Source organism: Maniola hyperantus, chromosome 21 (genome assembly GCF_902806685.2).
Source record: "Maniola hyperantus chromosome 21, iAphHyp1.2, whole genome shotgun sequence".
Classification (NCBI taxonomy): Eukaryota; Metazoa; Arthropoda; class Insecta; order Lepidoptera; family Nymphalidae; genus Maniola; species Maniola hyperantus.
Window position 1 is genome coordinate 4232899 of NC_048556.1, and position 23088 is coordinate 4255986.

The following is a 23088-nucleotide window of genomic DNA, read 5'->3' on the forward strand; positions in this document are numbered from 1 at the left end:
GCAGCAATTTAATGTTATGTTCTACCATGTATGGCAACGTAAGCTATTCTCTTTTTAAAATAATATACGAGTACCTATAATTTATTAAAATACATCGATAAAATATTCAGACGGTCAGGTACCTATTAAAAAGTCTCTGTGCAATTAAAAGTAAAAAAATGTTTTTTTTTTAATATTTAACTATACTAAAGCTCTAGCTTCCAGCCCATTTTGAGATGTTTAACATCGATATAATAAAATTAGTAACCGGTAAGTAATGAAATGATCGACGAGAAAATTAAGTGCCAACCGATATGTCGATAAAAATGTATACGTAACGAATAAGTATAACTAAATCATACTAACGAGTAAATATAGAATTACAGAAAGCCAATTACATTAAACTGTCTTCTTAGTTAAAATTCCTCCAAGCAAACTATTTCAATAGTTAGAGTCTCGTAAGATAGAAATCACACCATGTAATGATTATGTGTTATGATTATACTATAATCCCAATAACAATTCCAAGCAAGATCTGGTTTACGTAGATATTACTCCATAGACACGAATTCACTCTCATCAGACCGTTGATATAATAACAAACCGAAGATAAGTACGTGGTTGGTTAAGTAAGTAGGCATACAAAAATTACTTAGGCACCAAATGGCAAAAAAATATCGCCCTGTTTTATTAGATTAAAAATATTTATAGCGTTTACCAGTAACATAGGTTTACTAACAAGTTATTTGTCGCAAATAAGAATAACTTCGTTATTTTTCATTGTGATAGACGTACCTATTTAATATTTTTAATTGCTTATTGTTATGCTTAGATTTAAAAGGCGCAGCGCGAATGCTTACCAAAAAATATAATTTTAAGTTATTGGTTAGTCCTTAAAGTAATAGAAATTGTTATGTGTTATGTCAAGACAGCACTGATCACAGTTGAGGAGCTAGCGAACAGAACCGGCAATTAAATATTACGGGAAAGCGGAAAAAACTGAGGCTACGATTGCATTTAAAAGATTCCTTGGAACTATCGGACTAATCCGATTTTGATTAAAAACGCAATTTTGAGGCTATTTTCCCTCACTTTGAGTTCGTTTTCATTGTAAATACTAACGGAGATCAACGTAACTGGATCAAGATAAGTACTACGATTTTTAAAAAAGTGTTCGAGTTAAAGAGGACTTGTCCGGTTCTGCTCGCCAGCTCTTCAGTTAGTATCTTAGGTTTTGTATATATCAGTGTATTCGATCATAGTGTACCTACAAGCCGACGCACGAAATACCAATTCCCTTCAGCGTTGAGCTTAAATAACCGCAAAATGCCTTATTACTCGCTTTCCATATAAGCTCCAAGCCATCTCCAAGCAATCTACGGACCTTATTACCGTACCTTACCCATGGTACTTCACTAATTTAACATAGGATTGCAATAGGTACGTATCCTGCCTATATTTTATTTTATGAAATTTCTAGTTGATTTAGTAGTATTATTATTCTAGTAATATTTTTCAGTCTACTTAAACTCTGTCAAAGACTGTATGTATACCTAGGTTTGAATATTACCTTTTTTATTAGTCCTAACTAAGAAAAAACGGGAGAAAAAAATAGACGACTTTGACTGGGCTGTATGGGCTTTGACCTTTGCATGTCTCGAAATGGATAAATTGAAAATCAACAACACGACTTCTTATAAAAGTAAATAGGTAGGTACTTAAATAGACTATTTTATTCTTATTTTTATTGACTTACTTTCTTAAAGAGTAAATTTTTTACTTAATATTATAAAATATGCGAAAGTGTGTCTGTCTGTCTGCTAACTTTTCATGGCCCATCCGGTAAACCGATTTTGACGAAAGGTCAATATCGGAAGGAGGAAAGGATGATAGCTTGCATCACGAGGAAGGGCATAGGCTATTTTTTATCCTGGTAAACCAAATAGCTATATAGCCTGGTAAAAAAAATTTTTAATAACCTAATTTCACGCGGAGGAAGTCGCGGCCGGGCATCATCTAGTTTTAAATAGGTATAAAAAACGATTTAAAAAACGAGTTGTTGCATTCAGATTACCTTATTGTTGAAGTCGGTTAAAATAATTCCGACGCAGCTGTCATGTATTAGCTGCAACAACAAAGGGAATTGGCAACTTTTGTCGCGCAAACGTCGAATTTCTGAACGTTTTGTTCCCTTCAAGACTCCGTGTCCTTTTATTTTCTTTGCGTGGTGTTCTTTGAAACTGTATGCCTTTTGTATTGTATGATGTTACCATGTTACCCCTCAGTATAATGTCACTTACTTTCTTAAAAGTCATCAATTAGTAGAACGGTAAGTAATATTGTCAGCTGTTCTAATTCGTAACATTTAAGTACCAGTTAACCAAGGAAAGATCAAAGGTTTTAAAAGGCTAGAACCTAGAGTCGTAAAAGCGAGTTTAAAAAAAATCTGCGAGATAAAGACTTACCCACGTGCCCAGACTAGATTCAAGGGGTTCATTGTGGCATTCCGAATTACCTACTCAATAGTAAATTATTTTGACGATTCAAAAGCACTTGTAAAGTTTATTTGAATAAAAAAATATCTATTCTATTCTGTTAAATAATTTTTAAGTAAGTTTACGACATGTGTAACGACCTAAAAAAAGTTGTCTTAAAAACAAAATAAACCATACCGAGACAAGACGGTTCCAAAAATAAATTTTGAATTGCGAATTTGATGCACTGGCCACATCGTCGCGCTATTAATATGAAGACTGTTTGGGTGTTTATTTTAACACATTTTGCGTGTGTATAACGGTCGAGATGAAAAACATTCCCCTGTGTTTCATTATTTGCGCTATTTTTAGACTGCGCTCAACCTGCCGACTGGAACGAGTGTTTACTCCGTTGGCTTACTTACATACAATGATGTTCGTATTTATTGCTCCTTAACCGGGATAATGCAGTGTGAGTAATTTTCAGGCTAATGATGATAAAAGTGGCCTTTACTAACAAAAAATATTTAACATACTGGACACTGCTTACTGCTTAGGCTTACGGATACAAGATTAATATGCGCCTTAATTAAGTTACTTATGTAAAAAAAACATTTTCACTTCTCATGCTCGTAAAGTCCTACTTTATGCTGGCTGTAAGCGGACTCAAAAACTGCTTTTCATGCTCTTGTGCATAAAGTGTTTATAGGTAAACAACAATCTGTCTGAATGTCATATGGATGTTAAAAAAATTGTAATTATGTAATTTCTATAGTGCCAGTAACATTTTGCACTTATGATGAGGTTGCGACCGATACAACCTTGCCACAGCGCCTTTATTATCGGGTAGATAAACATTTCGGATAAAATGGCTTGTTTTATGCCCTTGTTGTACAATCTATTATTGTAATAGCCTATCTTGTGACAAAAAACAACATCCTGTAATCGCACATTTTAAAAGACCTTATGGCCATAGACTACACTAAGATATTTATTATATTATATATTTTTTGAATGAGCTTACCCTTTATAGAACCTTGCGACCAAAGACGAAACTTTTTTTCCGTTTTTTCAAGGCAATGGCCTTGCACCGTGCAGTTTACTATACCTACTAAACGAGAATGTAATGCCCCATAAAAAATTATAATTTTGTTAGATTTTTTCAAATGTATAACGTGACTGCAATTAAAATGATTGTAAGTAACAAATGTAAAGCGATATATTAACCAGAGATGGTGTAACGAGATTCACGATTAGGTACTCAAAATCAATTTGGATGTAGATAGCGAGCCAGCGCGTGCCAGACCTTCGTAATTTTATAAAAGCTGCGTATTGTCCCCAACCCAGGGAGGAACGGTCAGTGACTATGAAGCCAAGAAGAATATTTTATCATGGTGGCTTTGGGTGAAAAAGAGGTAATGAGGGTGTAATTTTTTTTAAACAGGTAATAAAGGTGTAATTTTTTTTTAATATTTTCTTCGAAATAGTTTTATAAATCATGTCATGCGTTTTAATACTATTTCGAAGAAAAAAAATAGACTATACTTTGACGCAAGATTTTTTACTTTATTACTCGTTATCTCTCAAAGCGTTATGATCCAAACAAACGTCCTTCCCAGTATTGGGGACAACACGCAGAAAAACTTTCAGTTTTTATAAAATAACAAAGCTCTGGCACGTGCTGGCTCTTAGTCCGTTAGTATGGTGCGCCGGCGCAATTAATGTTACGTGCCAGTACTTTCCATTTGTGTAAAAAAAAAACTATATTGATGTGCACGACTCGACGTCGAATGCATTAAATGTTGTCGTATGTTAAATAAATTAGCTATATATACTACATGCATGTCTCAACTTATTACTTAATATACTCGTAGGATGTTGGTAAAAGTCAATTCAACACGATTATACTGTTTAGAAAAAAAAAAGTATAAGTAAGTACTTATACTTAAGTACAGTACGCAACAGGTCGAGATGGCAATCGGGGAGGGAATGCCCCGCACAGCCCCCGCGCCAACCCGTTGCGGGGCGAACGCGGGTGACGTGCGGTTGTGCGGGGCGTCCCCTCGCCTCTACCCCGATTGTCCTCTCGACCTGAAAATAAATAATACCTATAGGAATAAGTACTTACTTAGTTTATATTACAGATAGTAAGAAATTCAATGTTAACTAAGTGCGAGAAACTTTTAATGGAATTTTTTCTGAGAATTAAAAAGAAATTTCCATAAAGCATAGGCCACTTATAATCAATATTCAAGAGGCGTCAGTCAAATCATCGGGTCAAATCGCCTGAAGACATAATAAAATATAGCTTATACGGTAGTCCGTAAGTATTATTTAATTGTTAATCTGTGAAGCGCCTCGAGCGAGATCGACCGCACACAACACAATACGGATTCTTTCTTTAGCTTTTCCATTATTATATTACATAACAAAGTTCGTCTCAAAGTTTGTCTGTAATCACATTTTCATTGGGTCTTCATCCAATTAATAGACGGTTTTTGCGAGATTTAGATAAAATGATCCAGGATCATTTTACCGGAAAATCACACGTTTCCACGGGATTTAAAATAACCTCCACGCGGATGTAATCGTGGGCGTCATCCCGTTTTTAAAAAAAACTGGCCAAGTGCGAGTCAGGCTCGCGCAATGAGGGTTCCGTACTTTTTTTCGACATTTTGCAGGATAATTCGAAAACTATGATACATAAAAAGAAATAAAAATCTGCTTTAGAATGCACAGGTGAAGACCTTTCATATGATACCCCACTTGGTATAGTTATCTTACTTAGAAAATTGAAAATACTAATTATTAGTTCATGACCACAATTTTTTTTGGGTGATGTAACCACGAATTCACAGTTTTCAGATTTTTTCCCGAATGTCAGCTATAAGATCTACCTGCCTGCGAAATTTCATGATTTTAAGTCAACGGGAAGTACCCTGTAGGTTTCTTGACAGACAGACAGACAACAAAGGGATCCTATAAGGGTTCCGTTTTTCCTTTTGAGGTATGGAACCCTAAAAAGAATATTAGCCATGTTCACAGCCATGTTATTAGCCATGTTATCATGACTAACATTACCCTTTCCCCTCCAATTAAGCGTGAAGCTTGTGTTTGAACCGCTGTCCTTCCGGATTTCAGTCCGCTCCTTTAACCGTTGAGCTATTGAGTCAAACATAATTTCGTTCACTCATTCACTAATGTTGCCAGTCTATTATCGAATCATTTTTCTTTACATCAGCCTACTTTTTAATCGTAATTAAATTTATTCCAAACCGATAAGCTACTCGTACAAGCTACTACGGATTTGATAAACAATACATCAAGTTTAATAAAAAAGGGGATGTTTAGAGTGGCCATAGTTTTTTTCCCGCACTTTTTGTGTTCCGTTCCTACCTGGCATTCGCCACGTGAATGTGAATTCGCTATCCTGCTCTTGTGTACGCGATATAAACGAGAGGGATGACCTTTGCGCGTTGAAACAACCCCTATGAACTTGACAGGAAGTTGGTTAAAATCTGGTGTCTTTTTTACACTAGCTCTTTGTTTAATCTGTGGTTAGATTTTTTAATATTACAGACTACAACATCGCTAGATAAGACGCGTGGTTTGAATGGATCATTGTATTTTTAGGGTTCCGTACCTCAAAAGGAAAAAGGAACCCTTATAGGATCACTTCGTTGTCTGTCTGTCGTGTCTGTCAAGAAACCTAAAGGGTACTTCCCGTTTACCTAGAATATGAAATTTCTCAGGTACTTACAAGCCTGAAAAATCTGAAAACCGTGAATTTGTAGTTACATCATTAGAAAAAAGTTAAAATGTGTTCATGACAAATATACCAAATAATTAGTAGATATTTTTAACTTTCAAAGTAAAATTACTATACCAAGTGGTTATCTATGAAAGGGCTTTGCCCGTGCATTCTAAAACAGATTTTTATTTATTTTTACGCAATAATAGTTTTTGATTTATCGTGCAAAATGTCGAAAAAATACGACTGGTGTACGGAACTCTCAGTGCGCGAGTCTGATTCTCACTTGGCCGGTTTTTTCTTTTTTGTAAACTTTTGGCGATTACACACGATATTTAATAGATAAAGTTCATTGGACGTGGGAACATTTTGTTCAAATCTTACAACATTCTTTTTTACAAAACTTTAAAGTAATTAAGTTCTTAAAAGTTAAGCAATAATTGCATGTAGGTACACATACTTAGGTCATGAAACTTATTTCATTTCTTGTTAAATAAAATGCATCCGGTGTCATACTAAGTAATCTTTTAATTATCTAATGGCATTTCCGACTTACAATATTAAATTATTTACTTCTTATCAATTTTTGATTATAAAATTAGTTAGATTAGTTAACTAATTAAGTATTTTTCGGGCAATGTTTTTTCCCAATGCATTTATCTATCTACCACAAGACCGCTTGCACTAGTTCATTAAGTAACAATAGCACTAAAAATACCAATCGGGGAGGGAACGCCCCGCACACCCGCACAGCCCCCACGCTAACCCTGTGCGGGCGAGTGCGGGTCTTTCCCCCGCCTCATACCCCGATTGCTATCTCGACCTGTCGCGAACTACACATAATTCAAATAACTACACAAGTTCATAACTGTACATAGTTCATACACTAATGCGAACTATACATAGTTCATAACTGTAACTTATTACGAAACATAATATGCGAAACATACTGAAAGTATATTATTATCTATTATTACAACATACATAGGTTGTTTTACCTATAATGCACACGTAGTTTCCACTAACAATTATCTAGACTAGACTAGAAAGTGCAGGAAACAATATGTATTTTTTCGATACATCAACGCTAAGCTCAGAAGTTGATAATCCATACTAATATTATAAATGCGAAAGTGTGTCTGTCTGTCTGTCTGTCTGTCTGTCTGCTAGCTTTTCACGGCTCAACCGTTCAACCGATTTTGACGAAATTTGGTACAGAGATAGCTTACATACCGGGGAAGGACATAGGCTACTTTTTATCCCGGAAAATTGAAGAGGTCCCACAGGATTTTTAAAAAGCTAAATCCACGCGGACGAAGTCGCGGGCATCATCTAGTATTACAATAATATTTGTTCGAGACGTACGATCGGTAAACTTAATCCTTCCCACTTCCTTCCGATGTCTTATAATTACTTCCATCGGACGTACGCTTTCGAATAACTACTCGTATGTTCGTATTTTAAGACTTCACTCGGAACTTCACTTAAATATATAAAAGGAAAAGGTGACTGACTGACTGATCTATCAACGCACAGCTCAAACTTCTGGACGGATCGGGCTATAATTTGGCATGCAAATAGCTATTGTGACGTAAGCGTCCGCTAAAAATGGATTTTTAAAAATTCAACTCTTAAGGGGGTGAAAAAGCGGTTTGAAAATTGTATAGTCCACGCGGACGAAGTCGCGTAAGCTAGTCATGTATAAAAAGAGTAAAGACCCAGCAAATACTTATTTAAAAGAACCTTTTTATTGAGTACTTAATAACTTTACTTCAAAAAAGCCCTACAAAAAAATCATAGACAATTTTTTTTTCTAATTTTAAAATGTTTAATAATGCTAAACGGACATTATTTTCGAATATATATAAATAAAAATAAGTTTAAGTATTTAAAGTAAATTGGGTATTTACGTACATAGTTTTCAAATAAATATTACTAATTTTCCTTGTATCTTTTCCTCTTTAATCCTTAGATTTAACATGCACGGAACTTTCAACTTGTCTAATAAAAACTAAAGTTTATTCCATTAGTTACACAAAACTTGCAAAAAAAAAGCCGCGACTAGAAGCAACAGCTAGTACCTATATTTAGTATGTTTTTAAATCGATTATAAATAAGCAAGGTGGTATTATTTACATCAACGTATTCCCTAGTGCATAAAGTTTGTATTAAAACTAGTTAATCCCACATGCATCGCGGCCAACTGCGCATTCTTTCATTGATGCAAGGGTTGCTACCCTAGAGGGCAGTGCGCTATTATTATTCATGCGAAGACAAAAAAAGAATTCAAGCCATTCCATTCTTCTTTTTTTAAATTTTTAACGTCTACACGTATCTGTCAACGCTACATCGATTTGAGAGCTTGCAACACAAAAACATCGCTTAAAACAAAGCTGGGGGTTTGGTTGATTTGACAGTTCGATATTCAAAAATAATATTTGGAAATAAAAGAATGAAACTCATAAACCGCGCTCGAAATTCGAATCGGGTTAGGGGTGTCACTCACCCTACATGAGCATTGCCAACCCCATTTTAAATGGCCTACATTATAGCTGTCCAGTAAAACCGTTAATGTCTCAGCGGGATCGATCACTCGGACAGTTGTGCAAATAGATTATTTTTAGGATGTGTTTGGGGGCGTCGTTGTAATGTATTGCTTCCCTGTGTTTATGTGACACGATATCATATTGATAAATTGGCTCCAAATCCATACCTACTAAATATTATAAATGCGAAAGTGTCTCTGTCTGTCTGTCTGCTAACTTTTCACGGCCCAATAGTTTAACCGTTTTTGATGAAATTTGGTACAGAGTTAGTTTACATTCCGGAGAAGGACATAGGCTACTTTTTATCTCGGAAAATCAAAGAGTTCCCACGGCATTTTTAAAAACTTAAATCCACGCGGTTCGAGTCGCTGGCATCATCTTGTAAATCTAGTAAAAATAATAATATTAGGTACATAAAAGTTACTTAATGAACTTGTCTTTCATAAAATTGAAAATTTTGTAGCATTATTATGTTTTGCGTGTTGTTCTAATGTAAATGCTTCTAGATACTTTTTAATGTAATTTCTTTTCTTTCTTTCCAGGTGCTGACGTCTGGTTCCTTCGAACTTAGGATAAAAAGTTTCACGAACTCATTGGGTAGGTTAAGTAGTGGGCAGTGCTGTGATGGTTCCTCAAGTAGTGATGCGCCGTGCTTGGCGCCGTGCAGGACTAAATTCCGCGTGTGCCTAAAAATCTATCAAGCTAACATCGACACCACATCACCGTGTACGTTCGGTGACATCACTACCCCAGTGCTCGGCGGCAACTCATTGGACGTGCCCAACATTAACGTGCAAGGATTTACCAACCCCATCGTGTTTCCCTTCGATTTCACGTGGCCGGTAAGTGTTTTAGCATTCTTCATCATTTAAGTCGAAAACAATCTCTCTCAAGAGTCTCAATCAATATTTAGGGTAAGCAGGGGGACTAACACGGATGTGATTATCACGTTGCAATAGTCGCGATAAAAAAAAATATAAATACGAGCAGGCGTGTCACCTGATGTTAAGTGATTACCGCCGCCCATGAACATTTGCAGCACCAAGGCCGGCTTTTCAGGAATTAGTGTATATATGTATATATTAGGCATATTATTACATACCCCTTGAATAACCCCACGTTGAAAAGTGGGAACACTGCCGAAGAAAGTTCGTTCCACAATTTGGATGTACAATTAGGTAGCTAAGTTATGGTATTTTTGTCGCAACTATGCTTTTTAGCCAACACCGTGAGAGCGTCAGCCAATCAGAGGTGATTGCGATCGTTCCTCTAGGTCTAGGGGTTAAACTTGGATGCTATGAGTGCTTGGATGGCTTACAGTATAAACCTACTAAGCTATTTATTACCACTTTTAAGAGCGAATGGAGTAAATACTACGACTTATATTTTTATAAAATGCTTATCACGACAAATTAAAATATTACATAGTTACCTGTAATTTTTTGTGTTTCAAAAGTCATGCAATAGTGTGGATGAAGCACACGTTCTCAAATTATGTAACTACATAGGATCCGTAAATCCATACTTTGATATTACCAATTCATTTTGTAGTCACGACCAAAGTCAGTAGATATATCATTAAAGAAGCATTAAGTAGCAACCCTGCATCAATAAATCAAATTCGTTCGATACTACCAACAAATTCCGATTATCCAATCCAAGGCCAGTTTATAAGTAAGTACATTCCGTAACGTAAATAATAGTAAAAAGAAATTACGAGATTCGATATTTGAATTTGACAGAAGCGATGACGATAAGAATATTTGATGGGTTAACGCTTGTCTATGGGTTAACGAGTCGACGCGTGGGATGTTACAGCGTTCAAGAGATTACTTTTTTAATTAAGTAAGTAATTACGTACATATTATTTAAAGTTGCTACATTTTACGTACTACAAAATCACTTGTGGTGGTCTAACTTAAAGAAATAAAGACGTTATTTTGCTGGGAACAATTTTTTCCATAATTTATTTCCATATTTCAGGGACTAGAAAAAATTGAAGTGCGCTAAGCATTATGCGTTCTCTTTTCAAACTTTAACAAAATACTATCTTGTTTTTTTTATTTCAATCAAGATCTTTTAAGACGCGTAAATAACTCCTCACGCTCCATTTTAACTTTTTATCAAATTTAAAAATAATCCGTACTTTTGATATGACAATTGAACCATATAGTTAAAATGGCGCGTTAGAAGTCATTTTTTATGGACTATAGTTGGATTTTTTATAGTTACGGTTATTTTATTTCGCTGGCTTGAATTGTCTCTGGTTTACACTCAACCCGAGTATGGTCACTCGAGGCTTCGAGTGGTATTTGTATTTTATTTAGCGGCCCGCTTCAAATGTCGTACCGTCTCGTAATGTTTGAGTAAACACAACTGCCCAAGCTTGCACAAGTTTACCATCTGGAGGGAAACGTGACGTTTTTGATGACCTCTCTAGAGCAGTAAAAATACCTATCCAGTCCTGTGGATCATAACAACCTTTTTTTATTTTAAAATTTATATACGGCCTTTTTTTCAATCTTGGATATCATAGACAATTTTTTTTGTGCTGATACCATAGCCGCCACTCAAAACTTTTTCGGATATCATATTGACGAAATTATTTTTTCTTTTACCGTGGACACCATAATATAGACGAAACTCTAAACTTTTTTCGATCGTGGCGTGGAAACGCGTCCGGTTCCTCTGGCAGTATCATTCCATACGAATTGGCGCTAAATTGAAACTTCCTGTTTAATTTCACATAGAGTTATATAGTCAGACTGTGACACGGGATCAATTGAGCGAAAGTGACGCGAAACTATTGGGTTTCAGTGACAGGTTAAGCTCTCGAAGAGCTGTCGAATTTGTGCCATATGTCTTTTATCTGGAATGGATAGGTAACTAATGTTTTCCATATGGCGCAATATTGAGGATATAATATTTAGTCATCGAAATATATTGTGCATATAGATTTTTTTTCTCAACTGACTTTACGGCTCTGGGTTCTACACTCATCAGCCAGACAGAAACAGAGTGACCGCGATAGAGAACATTAGTCTTCACTCACACAACATGGCTGCCTAGTACCTACTTCTGAAAAAAGTACTTCAAACCGTTGCACCGTTGAGACGTGATTGAAGGACAAACCAACAAACAAACACATTTTCGCATTTATAATAAGGGTACTGATTTAAATTCACACTCGGTACTTAGTTCAGTGGTTTACTCGTTTTTGAAGCGCAGCTTTGCACCTCCAATAATGTCACAGCCAGACCACAGACTAAACAATAACTACAGATCACAGTGCAGTGATCCGTAGTTGAAGATAGCGAATGTTGCAGACGCATATAATCCAAAACGAAAGTACATTATTTAACACTGATTTTTCCATATGCTTGCGGCATATGGAAATATGGAGGATATAATATTTAGTTGAACATCGTGACCTTTATACAAAGCGTTTTAAATAATTTCAACTTGGGTGCGCCGCGTTTAAATTAAATAATCGGCCCTAGTGCTATTAACAGTTTTTTCGCAATGAGGTCATCAGAAAAGCCTCTGTTACATGAGCCATACAAAATGAATACAAGTACTTAATACACCAATAGATATACAAACTCAGTACAGCGCAAAATATTATGCTTTGAGCAAACAATCTGCAAATTGCCTTCGTGCCTCGCAGGTGTATTACCTACCAACCTGTAGAATACCTAATCTATTTATTTTTACTCGTTTTTTTTTTTTTAATAGATATAGCGAGCAAACGAGCAGGCGGGTCACCTGATGTTAAGTGATTACCGCCGCCCATGAACATTTGCAGCACCAGAGGAACCGCCGATGCATTGCCGGCCTTTTAGGAATTTATTTAAAATTAAAGAAATAGTAATCGTGTTCGATTTCTATTATATCATTAATCTGACGCAATAAATTTTTCTTCACGGCTTTGGATTCTAGACTGAGACCCTCTTTTTGATCTTACCGAGTGTATGAGAGTCATAAAGTAGTTAATTTTATTTTATGTTGCATATAAAAATTCTTATTTACTGTGTTCGATTTTTAACCGAACATGAACACTTAAAATTCGATTTATTTTTTAATTAAGGACTTAACTATTGTAGTTTAAGTACGTAAAATAAAACAAAGATTTACAAACTTAGTAATTAAAAAGTTAGTGTTCGATTTTTGAATTCGCCGTATTTATTATCGTATAGTTAGCGGCGCGGCGTGTCAACTGTCAGTGGCCAGTATCACAATATTTTGTAACTTGACTCCTTATTCGTCGCGGAGCCGTAACGGTGTGTACTATCGTGTTACAAACTTTGTAAAGATAGTTACTCTTACCTACTCATGCCACATGCGCTCTTGACGCCACAGTAGGTATAGTCCGCGACAGGTTGAGATGGTAATCGGGGTCAGAGGCGAGGGGACGCCCCGCACACACAAATTACAAATCCCTATTTCACCCCTTAGGGGTTGAATTTTCAAAAACCCTTTCGTAGCGGATGCCTACGTCATAATAGCTATCTCCATGCCAAATTTCAGCCCGATCCGTCCAGTAGTTTGAGCTGTGCGTTGATAGATCATCATTCAGTCCTTCAGTCAGTCATCTTTTCCTTTTATATATTTAAAAGAAAAAGATGATATCTCCATTCAGTAACATTTTGTGTAACGAAATGTCGCTATAAAGCTGCATACTTATTCTATATAGATGCTATAAAGTCATCTTGCTCGTAGTAAAGTTACTAAACTATAATCTCCATGAAATAAATCGGGTTTTACTGCACGCGTTCAGATCTGACCTGTGCGATAATAGGTCACGGGTATATTAATATTACTGACAACTTCGAACAGTAAAATTACTTGTTAAACTACCTGTACGAACTATCCATATACTAAATAAATAATAAAAAAACCGGCCAAGTGCGAGTCAGGCTCGCGCAATGAGGGTTCCGTACTACAGTCGTATTTTTTCGACATTTTGCACGATAATTCAAAAACTATGATGCATAAAAATAAATAAAAATCTGTTTTAGAATGTACAGGTGAAGACCTTTCATATGATACCCCACTTGATATAGTCACTCACTTCGAAAGTTGAAAATACTAATTATTAGTTCATGACCACAATTTAATTTTTTTTGTGTGATCTAACCCTAAATTCACGGTTTTCAGATTTTTCCCCAAATGTCAGCTATAAGATCTACCTACCTGCCAAATTTCATGATTCTAGGTCAACGGGAAGTACCCTGCAGGTTTCTTGACAGACAGACGGACAGACAGACAACAAAGTGATCCTATAAGGAGTCCGTTTTTCCTTTTGAGGTACGGAACCCTAATAAAATGTATAAATACGAAAGTGTGTCTGTCTATCTGTATGTCCGTCTGTCTGCTGCTAGCTTTTCACGGCCCAACAGTTTAATCGATTTTGATGAAATTTGGTACAGAGCTAGCTTACATCCTGGGAAAGGACATAGGCTACTTTTTATCCCGGAAAATCAAAAAGTTCCCACTGGATTTTTTAAAACCTAAATCCACGCAAAAGAATTTAACTAATTAGAATCTGAACCCATCATCCTTTTAAAGTGCAAAACTTCTTAAGGCGCGTTGGGCGATTTTGGAATTGTAAAAAAAAAAGAAAAACTGCAGCGACATTATGTTATTGAATCTGAGTGTAAGTGTTACACTGAGTGTTATAAAACCTGACTACGTGTATTATTTTATAGACCTAGACCTATTTGTTCCTCTTAATTGTTTCTAGATGATGTCCGCGACTACTTTCTTCCGCATAGATTAAGGTTTTTAAAAATGCCGTGGGAACTAATCTCTTGGATGGATAGATTTCCTAAATCTCACCGAGAATCGAACCTAGAACTTTTCGGTTTATACGACTACATATTCGTAAGCGCGTCGTAGTTAAAACGTTTTATGTTTCATTTTATTTAAACAATAATGTGATGTGTTCACAAGCTTTATGAAACCCGTTAAGAACTCCGGACGTGACGTAGAGGACCGGATTGGGACAAATATCGCGTGCAAACGCAAAAAGTTATTGTACCCACCTACCTAGTACCTACCTACACCGTCTCCACTTGATACTCGATTCGATGCCAGTGAGGAAGTGTCGAATGTAAAAAAACGATAGAATCATATTTTGAAGTATCGATATTTATTATTTTAGTGTTTTCAGAAGTTAGGACCTAACTAGGTACCTACCTTCTTGACTAACTAGCTATAACTTTTGTTAAACTGGTTAGTGCTCTAGATTCTAGCGGTTTTGTTATTATGTTTTACAGAACTATCTTCCTAAAAAATAATATATATATATTATGAAAGTGTTATTATTTTGAAAGTGTGCAATTTTTTGTAGACCAAAAATAATCTTTGTGATGATAGATAAATACATAGGTCCCAAATTCCAACAAAACATAGCTTAAAAATACTACTTACCAACTTATTTTTACTATTTATTTTAGTCTACCGTATTCTTCCAGTTTCTATCCGTAGTCTTTACCCCCTACTTTTATATCCAATCCAAATTATTCGGCAGACTTAGCAGATTCCTAATACGATATTTGACTAGTCAAATCAGTAACTTTTTATCAAACGTCATAAGTCATAACACACACAGTATGCGATATTCTATGAAATACTGGAATGTGACGTGACATAATGACGTACTTTTTTAGTTTAATCGATAATTTAAAATGGTTATTAGTTATTACACCTAAAACTAACAAAGGACGTGGATTTTACGTATTTTGGAAGTCCCTCTATTTAATAATCAGTAATCACTGAGAAATAATTTATTTTTGATGTAGTCAAATACCTACCCAATTGTACACGTTTTCAAGCGAAAAAATACTGTCTTAACAACGATGTAAATAATAATTAGAAGTTGTAGTTTACAAAATAAGTAAAAGGCGTATAGTATAACACCCTACGTTAGAATGAACTCGTAACCCGTCCATTCATTCTCGGGTCGCGTAAGAACCGTTACGGGCGACGCTTTTAATGCGAAAAAATGTAGCATTGCACATTTAAAAACACCTGCTAATATTGTATTCTGCCTACGTGCTAGAAAGGGATAGCATGGCAGTGTGACAAAGATGACACGAAATACCAGATGTAGAAAATTCCCTAGGTTATTGCCCGCGAGTTTGCTTGCATGAAATTCAGAGTAAATTCGCATTTGATTTGAAGTACTTATAGGTGTGACAAAATTGTTATATGTTTTTGGAACTTATTCATAAGCCTTTTAACAAAATCTATTAAGTAAAAAAAATTAGGGACCCCCACTTTTTTCGGATCAATATTATCCGTATAAAATGTAGCCTATGTCACCCGGACCATATAAACGAATCGTTTGACACCTCATTCATTAAAATCGGTCCAGTAGTTTAGCCGTTACAGTGGGACACACAAAATAGTTACAATCATACACATATACATACATACTGTTAAAATCATAAGCTAAAAGCTTTGCAGAGTCGGATAATAAGAGGAAAAATTATAAGCAAACAAACAAAATACAGTCAAACAAACGCACAGTTACATTTTTTAACAGTAAGCAAGAAGATAGATTTCCACGCATATGCACTATGCAGATCTTCGGGCTTAATAAATGGAGGTGTACATAAACTCATTTAACCTGAAAATGACCGTGAGCTATACTTTTTTTAATAGATTAAACATAGATCCGTATTGCATTGACATGTAGGGTTGCCATGAAACCGATAATCGCAACATAAATTCAGGACAAGGTGCCCTAAAATACTGGATTTTGAAAGTTATGTTAGAAGGATTTAGGCAATAAATAGTTTACCACGCCACGCTGGCCAAATGCGCACACAACATGGAGATTTGAGAACATTACTCAGTCACACAGGTTTCCTCACGGCGATTTCCTTCACTGTTAAAAAGCAAATTTAATTAAAAACTAAATATAATTATTTAATTACTAAAATATTATTATTATTTATTTTATCATTACGTTTGATTTTTTTTTAAATTGTTACAATTGTTGTAGTAGTACAACTAACTTTTTACCTACAGTAAACTAATGATAGAGGAATATGCAATGCTCAGACAAGCCGTCAAACGCTTACGAGCGCGAGAAACCAATATTTATATAATTTTTTAGTTGGAAATAAATTAATAAAAACAAAACGCGTATAACTCCGAAAAATGACAGGTTGGACACCGGACCCCTCGTATATTATTATTGAATATAAAATCAATCAATCAATCAGCCTGTTTGCATCCACTGCCACATAGGCCTTCCCAAGAACAAAAGTGTGTGGATGCCTTCCCAAGGGCAATAGTGTGTGGTGGCGTGCTCTTGGGAAAGCCTATGAATTTAAAAAAATCCGCGGAAATCTGTTTGGATGGTTGTCCTAGCCTAGACGTAACTAATAGGCACCATTGTTGAGTTTTTATCTCATCCAGTCCGTCAACATCTCATTGTGGTGGAGATAAACTGATCAATACCTCGTTCATTATACACAAATTATTACCGACAGGTTCGCGCTTGACCGCGATCTCACCTAATAGAAGGTGATGCAATGGCCTGCATTACTTCTACGCTCATGTCGGTACGTACGCCGGTCGCGAATACGACATTTTGTGCTAGAACCTTTCCTATTCGGCTCGCTGCACGCATCGCTTACTTTTCGAAGTTTTGTGCGTTTTAAAACAAATAACACTTGATTTAACGGTGATGGATAACATCGTGAGGAATGAGACATGCCTAAAAGTTCTCCATAACGTTTTGAAAGTGTGTGAAGTCAGCCAAATATGCGGCCTAAAACCTTCTCATTCTGATGAGAAGGCTTTAAGGCCGCCTCTCAGAAGAGGAGACCCGTGCTCGGTAGTGGGCCGGCGAGCGATGTATTGATGAGTAATGAAACTGAAAGATATACCTAACAGTTCTAAAAAATCATAATTAACTATGTCGATCTACCATAAATTAACTGATGACGATCTTATCCTCTTAAGTCAAAAGATTTCTTCAGGCATGAAACCAACCTGAAATTGAACCCAAAATATAGGTTAGGTATCCGCTAGGTCTCAAGTTCGATTAATTTCAGTGTACTGGTTACGAAAAGCTTTTCCATCTTTCTAAAAAAAATCATCCATAAATAAACTGATGACGATCTACTCCAAAGTAAATTTACATCGATTTCTTCAGGAATTAAGCCAACCTGAAATCGAACCCGAAATATAGGTATACACTTGTTCTCAAGTTCTATTAATTTCAGTGTACTGCGTACAAAAAGCCTTTCGAGCTTTATGTAAGTAAGTTAGCCTACTTATGAAATGTAGGCGCTTATTCAAAAGCACTCTTTTCGTTTCACGAAGGGCTTACATAAATTATTAAGAATGGCTAAAACATAACGTCAACTTTTGTATATAATTCATGAATATAATTTACGAACTTGTACTTTACTTCAGTAAACGCGATAGGTCGAGACGGCAATCGGGATAAGGACGAATCGCACACCCGCACAGTCGCCGCGCTAACCCAGTGCGGGATAGCGCGGGTGACGTGCGGGGCGTCCCCCCGCCTCATACCTCGATTGCTATGTCAACCTGTCGCGTACTATACCGTGTACTTAAGTTACTTAACTATGTTCATGTTCAGTTGAAAGAACACATGCTCAAGAAATTGTACTGAAATATATTATAAAACTCCTGATAGGTAAGGCTCATACACGAATTTTATAAGTGTGAAACTGTAACAAACATACACACACATATATACATAATATACAAACCTTCGCTTTTTTAATATTAAGTGTGATAGTAAAATTATCGAAAATTAAATTAAATTAAATGGCGACTCGTTACGGTTGTACTGAAAGCGCTACAAAATAATATTTCTTGAAAGGACTGTGAACAATCGTTTTGGCAAGTCACTTTCCCACACAGATTGCTGAGGAAGGTCGGCCTACATAAAGCCTACAAAAACACGTCGATTATTCTCTTGATCGAGTGTGAGGCGGGGCGTTACTTTTAATTATCTGTTCCGTTTAATTTTAGAATAAACATTCGGTAAACTGTTTCCTTAAATAAACAGAAATTAGCCAAACCGTTTACCGGCAGAAGAGTCGGCGTCCTATCAACGCAACGTCTCATTGAATACGATACAAGGACGTATAATGCCTAAAACATGAAATCTCACTCGTCAGTTTAAGAACTGTTAAAAGTATTCATTTTGCATGATAAATAAATAAGTAAAAGTTTATTTAGCTCACACAATATAAGAAAGAAATGTGCTCAAAGGTGTGTGAAGTCTACCAATTCCGCACATGGTAGACTATGGCCAACCCCTTCTCACTCTGAGAGGAGACCCGTGCTCTGTAGTGAGCCGGCGATGTGTTGATCATGATGACGCGACAGTTCGAGATAGCAATCGGGGAGGGAACGCTCCGCACACTCGCACAGCCCCCGCGTTAACCCGGTGCGGGCGAGCGCGGATGACGTGTGGTTGTGCGGGGCGTCCCCCCACCTCATACCCCGATTGCCATCTCAACCTGTCGCGGACTTATAGTAACAAACTAAACATCCAGTAGGTAGGCACGCATTGAATGCGCTATTCTGTCTGAAGAATGTGAATTCTTTGTCGAGAGCTAGAGTGAGAAATAAAATAATTACTTTTATTTCAATAAACTAGGTATCTATTCCGTTTTAATTTAGAAATAAACGTACGGAAACCTGTTTCCCTAAGAAGCAGAATGTAACAGGAACTATAAATTATCATTGTTTTCACCAATGCTTTAATCGCTTACCAATGCTCAGTGCGACAACTTTATTTGTAGTCTATTTTATATACTGGCAACACAAGACTATCACCGGAAGGAATTAATTTCAGGTAAACGAGCAACACCGCGGGTTTAATCATTTTTATGGTTCCGTAACTGAAAAGGCACAAAACCCTTAACAACATCACATAAAAAAATTAAAATCACAAAAAAATTAAAAAAGTGTCCACTACCAAATAATTATTTGTTAATCCATACTAATATTATAAATGCGAAAGTGTATCTGTTCATGGCCCTGGAAGCACTTGCGGCCCGGGGAAGGACATAGGCTACTTTTATCCCGGAAAATCAAAGAGTTCCCAGTCCCACGGAATTTTTAAAAACCTAAATACACGCGGACAAAGCCGCGGGCATCATCTAGTAACTTAATAATAAGTACCTAAATCACGTGAAGATTGCGCTGTCCGTTATTAACTTGCAGTGTTGTACAGATGTTGGAGTGGTACGGAACCCTTCGTGTGCGAGTCCGACTCGCACTTGACCGATTTTTTACCGTGAGACGCTGTCAAGAAGTAGCGTGCTTTAACTTAATTAAGGTTAATTAAATCAAAGAGCAAAGCATTTACGTTCATATTTGTATTTTTATGTCTTTCTCGCTGGCAACGACTGCCACAGACTTTTTATTGGCCGAGCATCCGCCAAAGCAAGTTTTTATTACTCTTTCGTAACTAAAACAATGCAATTGTCTCTTCGTATCATTAAAGTTACCACATACCCTAAAACTTTACTCAATTTCAGTCTGACGTCTATTAATACTCGCTGGACCTGCGATTGCTGATTTGTTTTTGAAGCAACTTAATTTTCGCCATTTTGGCGCTCATAGCAGCAGTAAACGTCATGTGAGCGTACTAGGAACCTAATGTTATTAATTGACACTGGCGAGACAATTTGTGCCTAGTTGGCACACCTAAAAGCCAATAATTGGGAATTTAATTGAATTGAATGTTAGTAATGAGACATCTGTCAACATAGTGTCAACACGAAGACCATTTTTGACACAAAGTGTCAATTTTAGTTTCAGTTACGCTCGGTGGGACGCTTCAAATGGGCGCAAAAAATTACTGTCATTCTGTATGGCACATGTTTTCCAGCGTAGTTGTATAGTGTCCATTTTTTTCGTAACTAGGTAGTAATTTTTTTCATAACTAGGTATGCACTTGACTGCAATCACACCAAACAATAGATGATGCAGCCTAAGCTAGATCGCGGCTACGTAGAAGATGCCTATTCACTCTTCTTTTGAAGGTACTTACCAATATTACAGCTAGCAGTGTATTATACAAGTACAGTGGTCCTTACCAATATTATAGCTAGCAGTGCAGTACAATTTCAGAATATTTAAAAATAAAAAGGTCATATAAAGTTAAGCCATTTATTAATGCATGTATGTCATAATGTGAAGAAACACACGTCTTTATTATGGAGCAAGTAGACTAAGCAACGGCGTAACTAATTCTTAGAGATTGTTCGTTATTTTGCATGTTTCGTCAATGGTTTCACGCTCTGAATGTTGGCAAAAATTTAAATGAAAGTAGCATCTCTGAAGGCGGTGTCGACATACCTTGATTATGTGCGAAAAACGGTATATAATGTGTGTGCTTCTTGGAAATTAACGTTGCGCTGACGTCACATTTGATTCGAATCTCAAAACAATAGTTCAGTAAAACGCAACGCGCATCGACTTCTACGTGTGAAATACCAACCTTATTTGCCTTTAAGGTTGCCAGGTTGTGCTCTGACTTGTGGCACCAATAATAGCGCTTAATAGAACTTTCTGAAGTGAATCAAAATCGCCTAACGCACCTAAAGTAGTTAGGTGCGTTGAGCGATTTTGGGATGAGTAAAAGTAAAAAGGGCCGCGTCACTGACATGCTAATGTTAAAGTGCTCAGAGTACCGATAGATGTAAAAACTAAATGTTTTAATTTACAAACTATGAAATTTAAATTTTTGATACTATTTAAAATTCATTGAAAGATAAAATAAAACACTTTTTTTTCATAGCTTTAAGTTTTCGCTTCTGCCGGCATACCCCACTGACTGTCAATTTTTTTTGCTTGTTAAAAAACTTCTTTGTGCTTATTTAATTTAACCTAACTGGCAACACTGCAATAGCTATTAATATTAACTACATATAATGGAAAGATTATACATATGAACTATTTCATAATATGCTCATCATATCATCAGGATCTATTACCCTAATTGGATATAATATGCATAACTGCATAATTTTATGCCCTTAACTACACAATAAACTGTGAGACTTGTGCATTGTGGAAAATGTTCCCAAAAGAAACTTTAAGGTATTAAGGTCAAAGACAACCCTATTGAGCTTCCTCATTAGAAAGTAATTAACAAGCAACACGGCGTCTCATAAAATCTTCACGCCTCCATGAATTCGAACACCAAACACGACTGGGGGCGCCGCAAATCGTCCATAATTACGACCGAATTATAATCTGTTAACACGTCCGGCATTACTATTCGATACACGATGCGGGCCTTACATAAGTCCTCCGATTCCTCGGGAAAAAACACAAAACGCAAACCTTCTTATGGATCATCGACTCATTACTTTATAATTCCATACAGTAGGTACGCCGCCGTATAGACGCCACAAAGCTGTATGAAGCGGCAAACTTCCGTCTACGGCGTTTTTGTCCAAGAGTGCTCTTAATAATTTCCTTTATCTCGAATCCGCTCGCGTCGGATCCTCTTAAAATACTTACCCCTACATCCGCTTCTTTTAATAATCTACCGAAGCCATGACATTCCATGCCTCATTCGACCGTGTTCCCTCTTTTACACCGTCTTTTATCTCTCCTTTTCGACGAATAGCAATTAAAGTTGAACAAAAAAAGGATTGCGAAATGGAATTCCTCGTGAGAGTAGACCGAGGAGTACCGCGCCGTTGCTATTTGATTTCATAAGTTTCAAATTTAAAGAATCGGAGCGTGTATAATTACTGCACTGGTTGCATTGTTCGAAGCCACTGCACAGCTATTCGGCAACCTGTCAATTAACGGCCTTTATACACAAATTCGCCTAAACAAACTATTCGCACAATAACATTCGACGTACAGAGACCACTAAATTACTAAAATAACAACACGTTTCAATGGGAATCTCAAATCCGAGTTCGTAAATAGTGATTACTCATCATAGCCGGAGAGATAAAGAAAATAAGCTCATCAAGAGGATGAATAGACAATAAAGTATAACGGTCTTGTTATTGCGGCATGTCTAGAGAGACGAGTTTAAGAAAACACTCCTTTTTCAAATGGACGCTCGTTTACGGTCAGATTCTGACATTTTAACTGCGTCTCTCTAACATTTACGGCACTAATAAAATTGTTCAAAGAACCCGATTTATAATGGTAGCCCAAAGTTATGGGATTTTTCTACGGCGACAAATGTGCGAATTAAGTTAAGTAGTTTGTGTGAATCATTTTATTAATTAAACGGTCACAGAGTTGCAAATTCGGCGATAAAATTGATTTACGCGATTTACGATAATATAATAATTAGACC

At 36.4% G+C, this 23088-nt stretch overlaps 1 protein-coding gene across 1 annotated transcript in view; it reads left to right on the forward strand.

The window, feature by feature from the left end:
- Delta (neurogenic locus protein delta) overlaps positions 1 to 23088 on the forward strand; it is a 67342-nt gene that overhangs the window by 15969 nt on the left and 28285 nt on the right. Inside the window, exon 2 of the mRNA XM_034979978.2 lies at positions 9293 to 9592. Coding sequence (XP_034835869.1) covers positions 9293 to 9592 — 300 coding nt within the window. The remainder of the gene's footprint in view (positions 1 to 9292; positions 9593 to 23088) is intronic.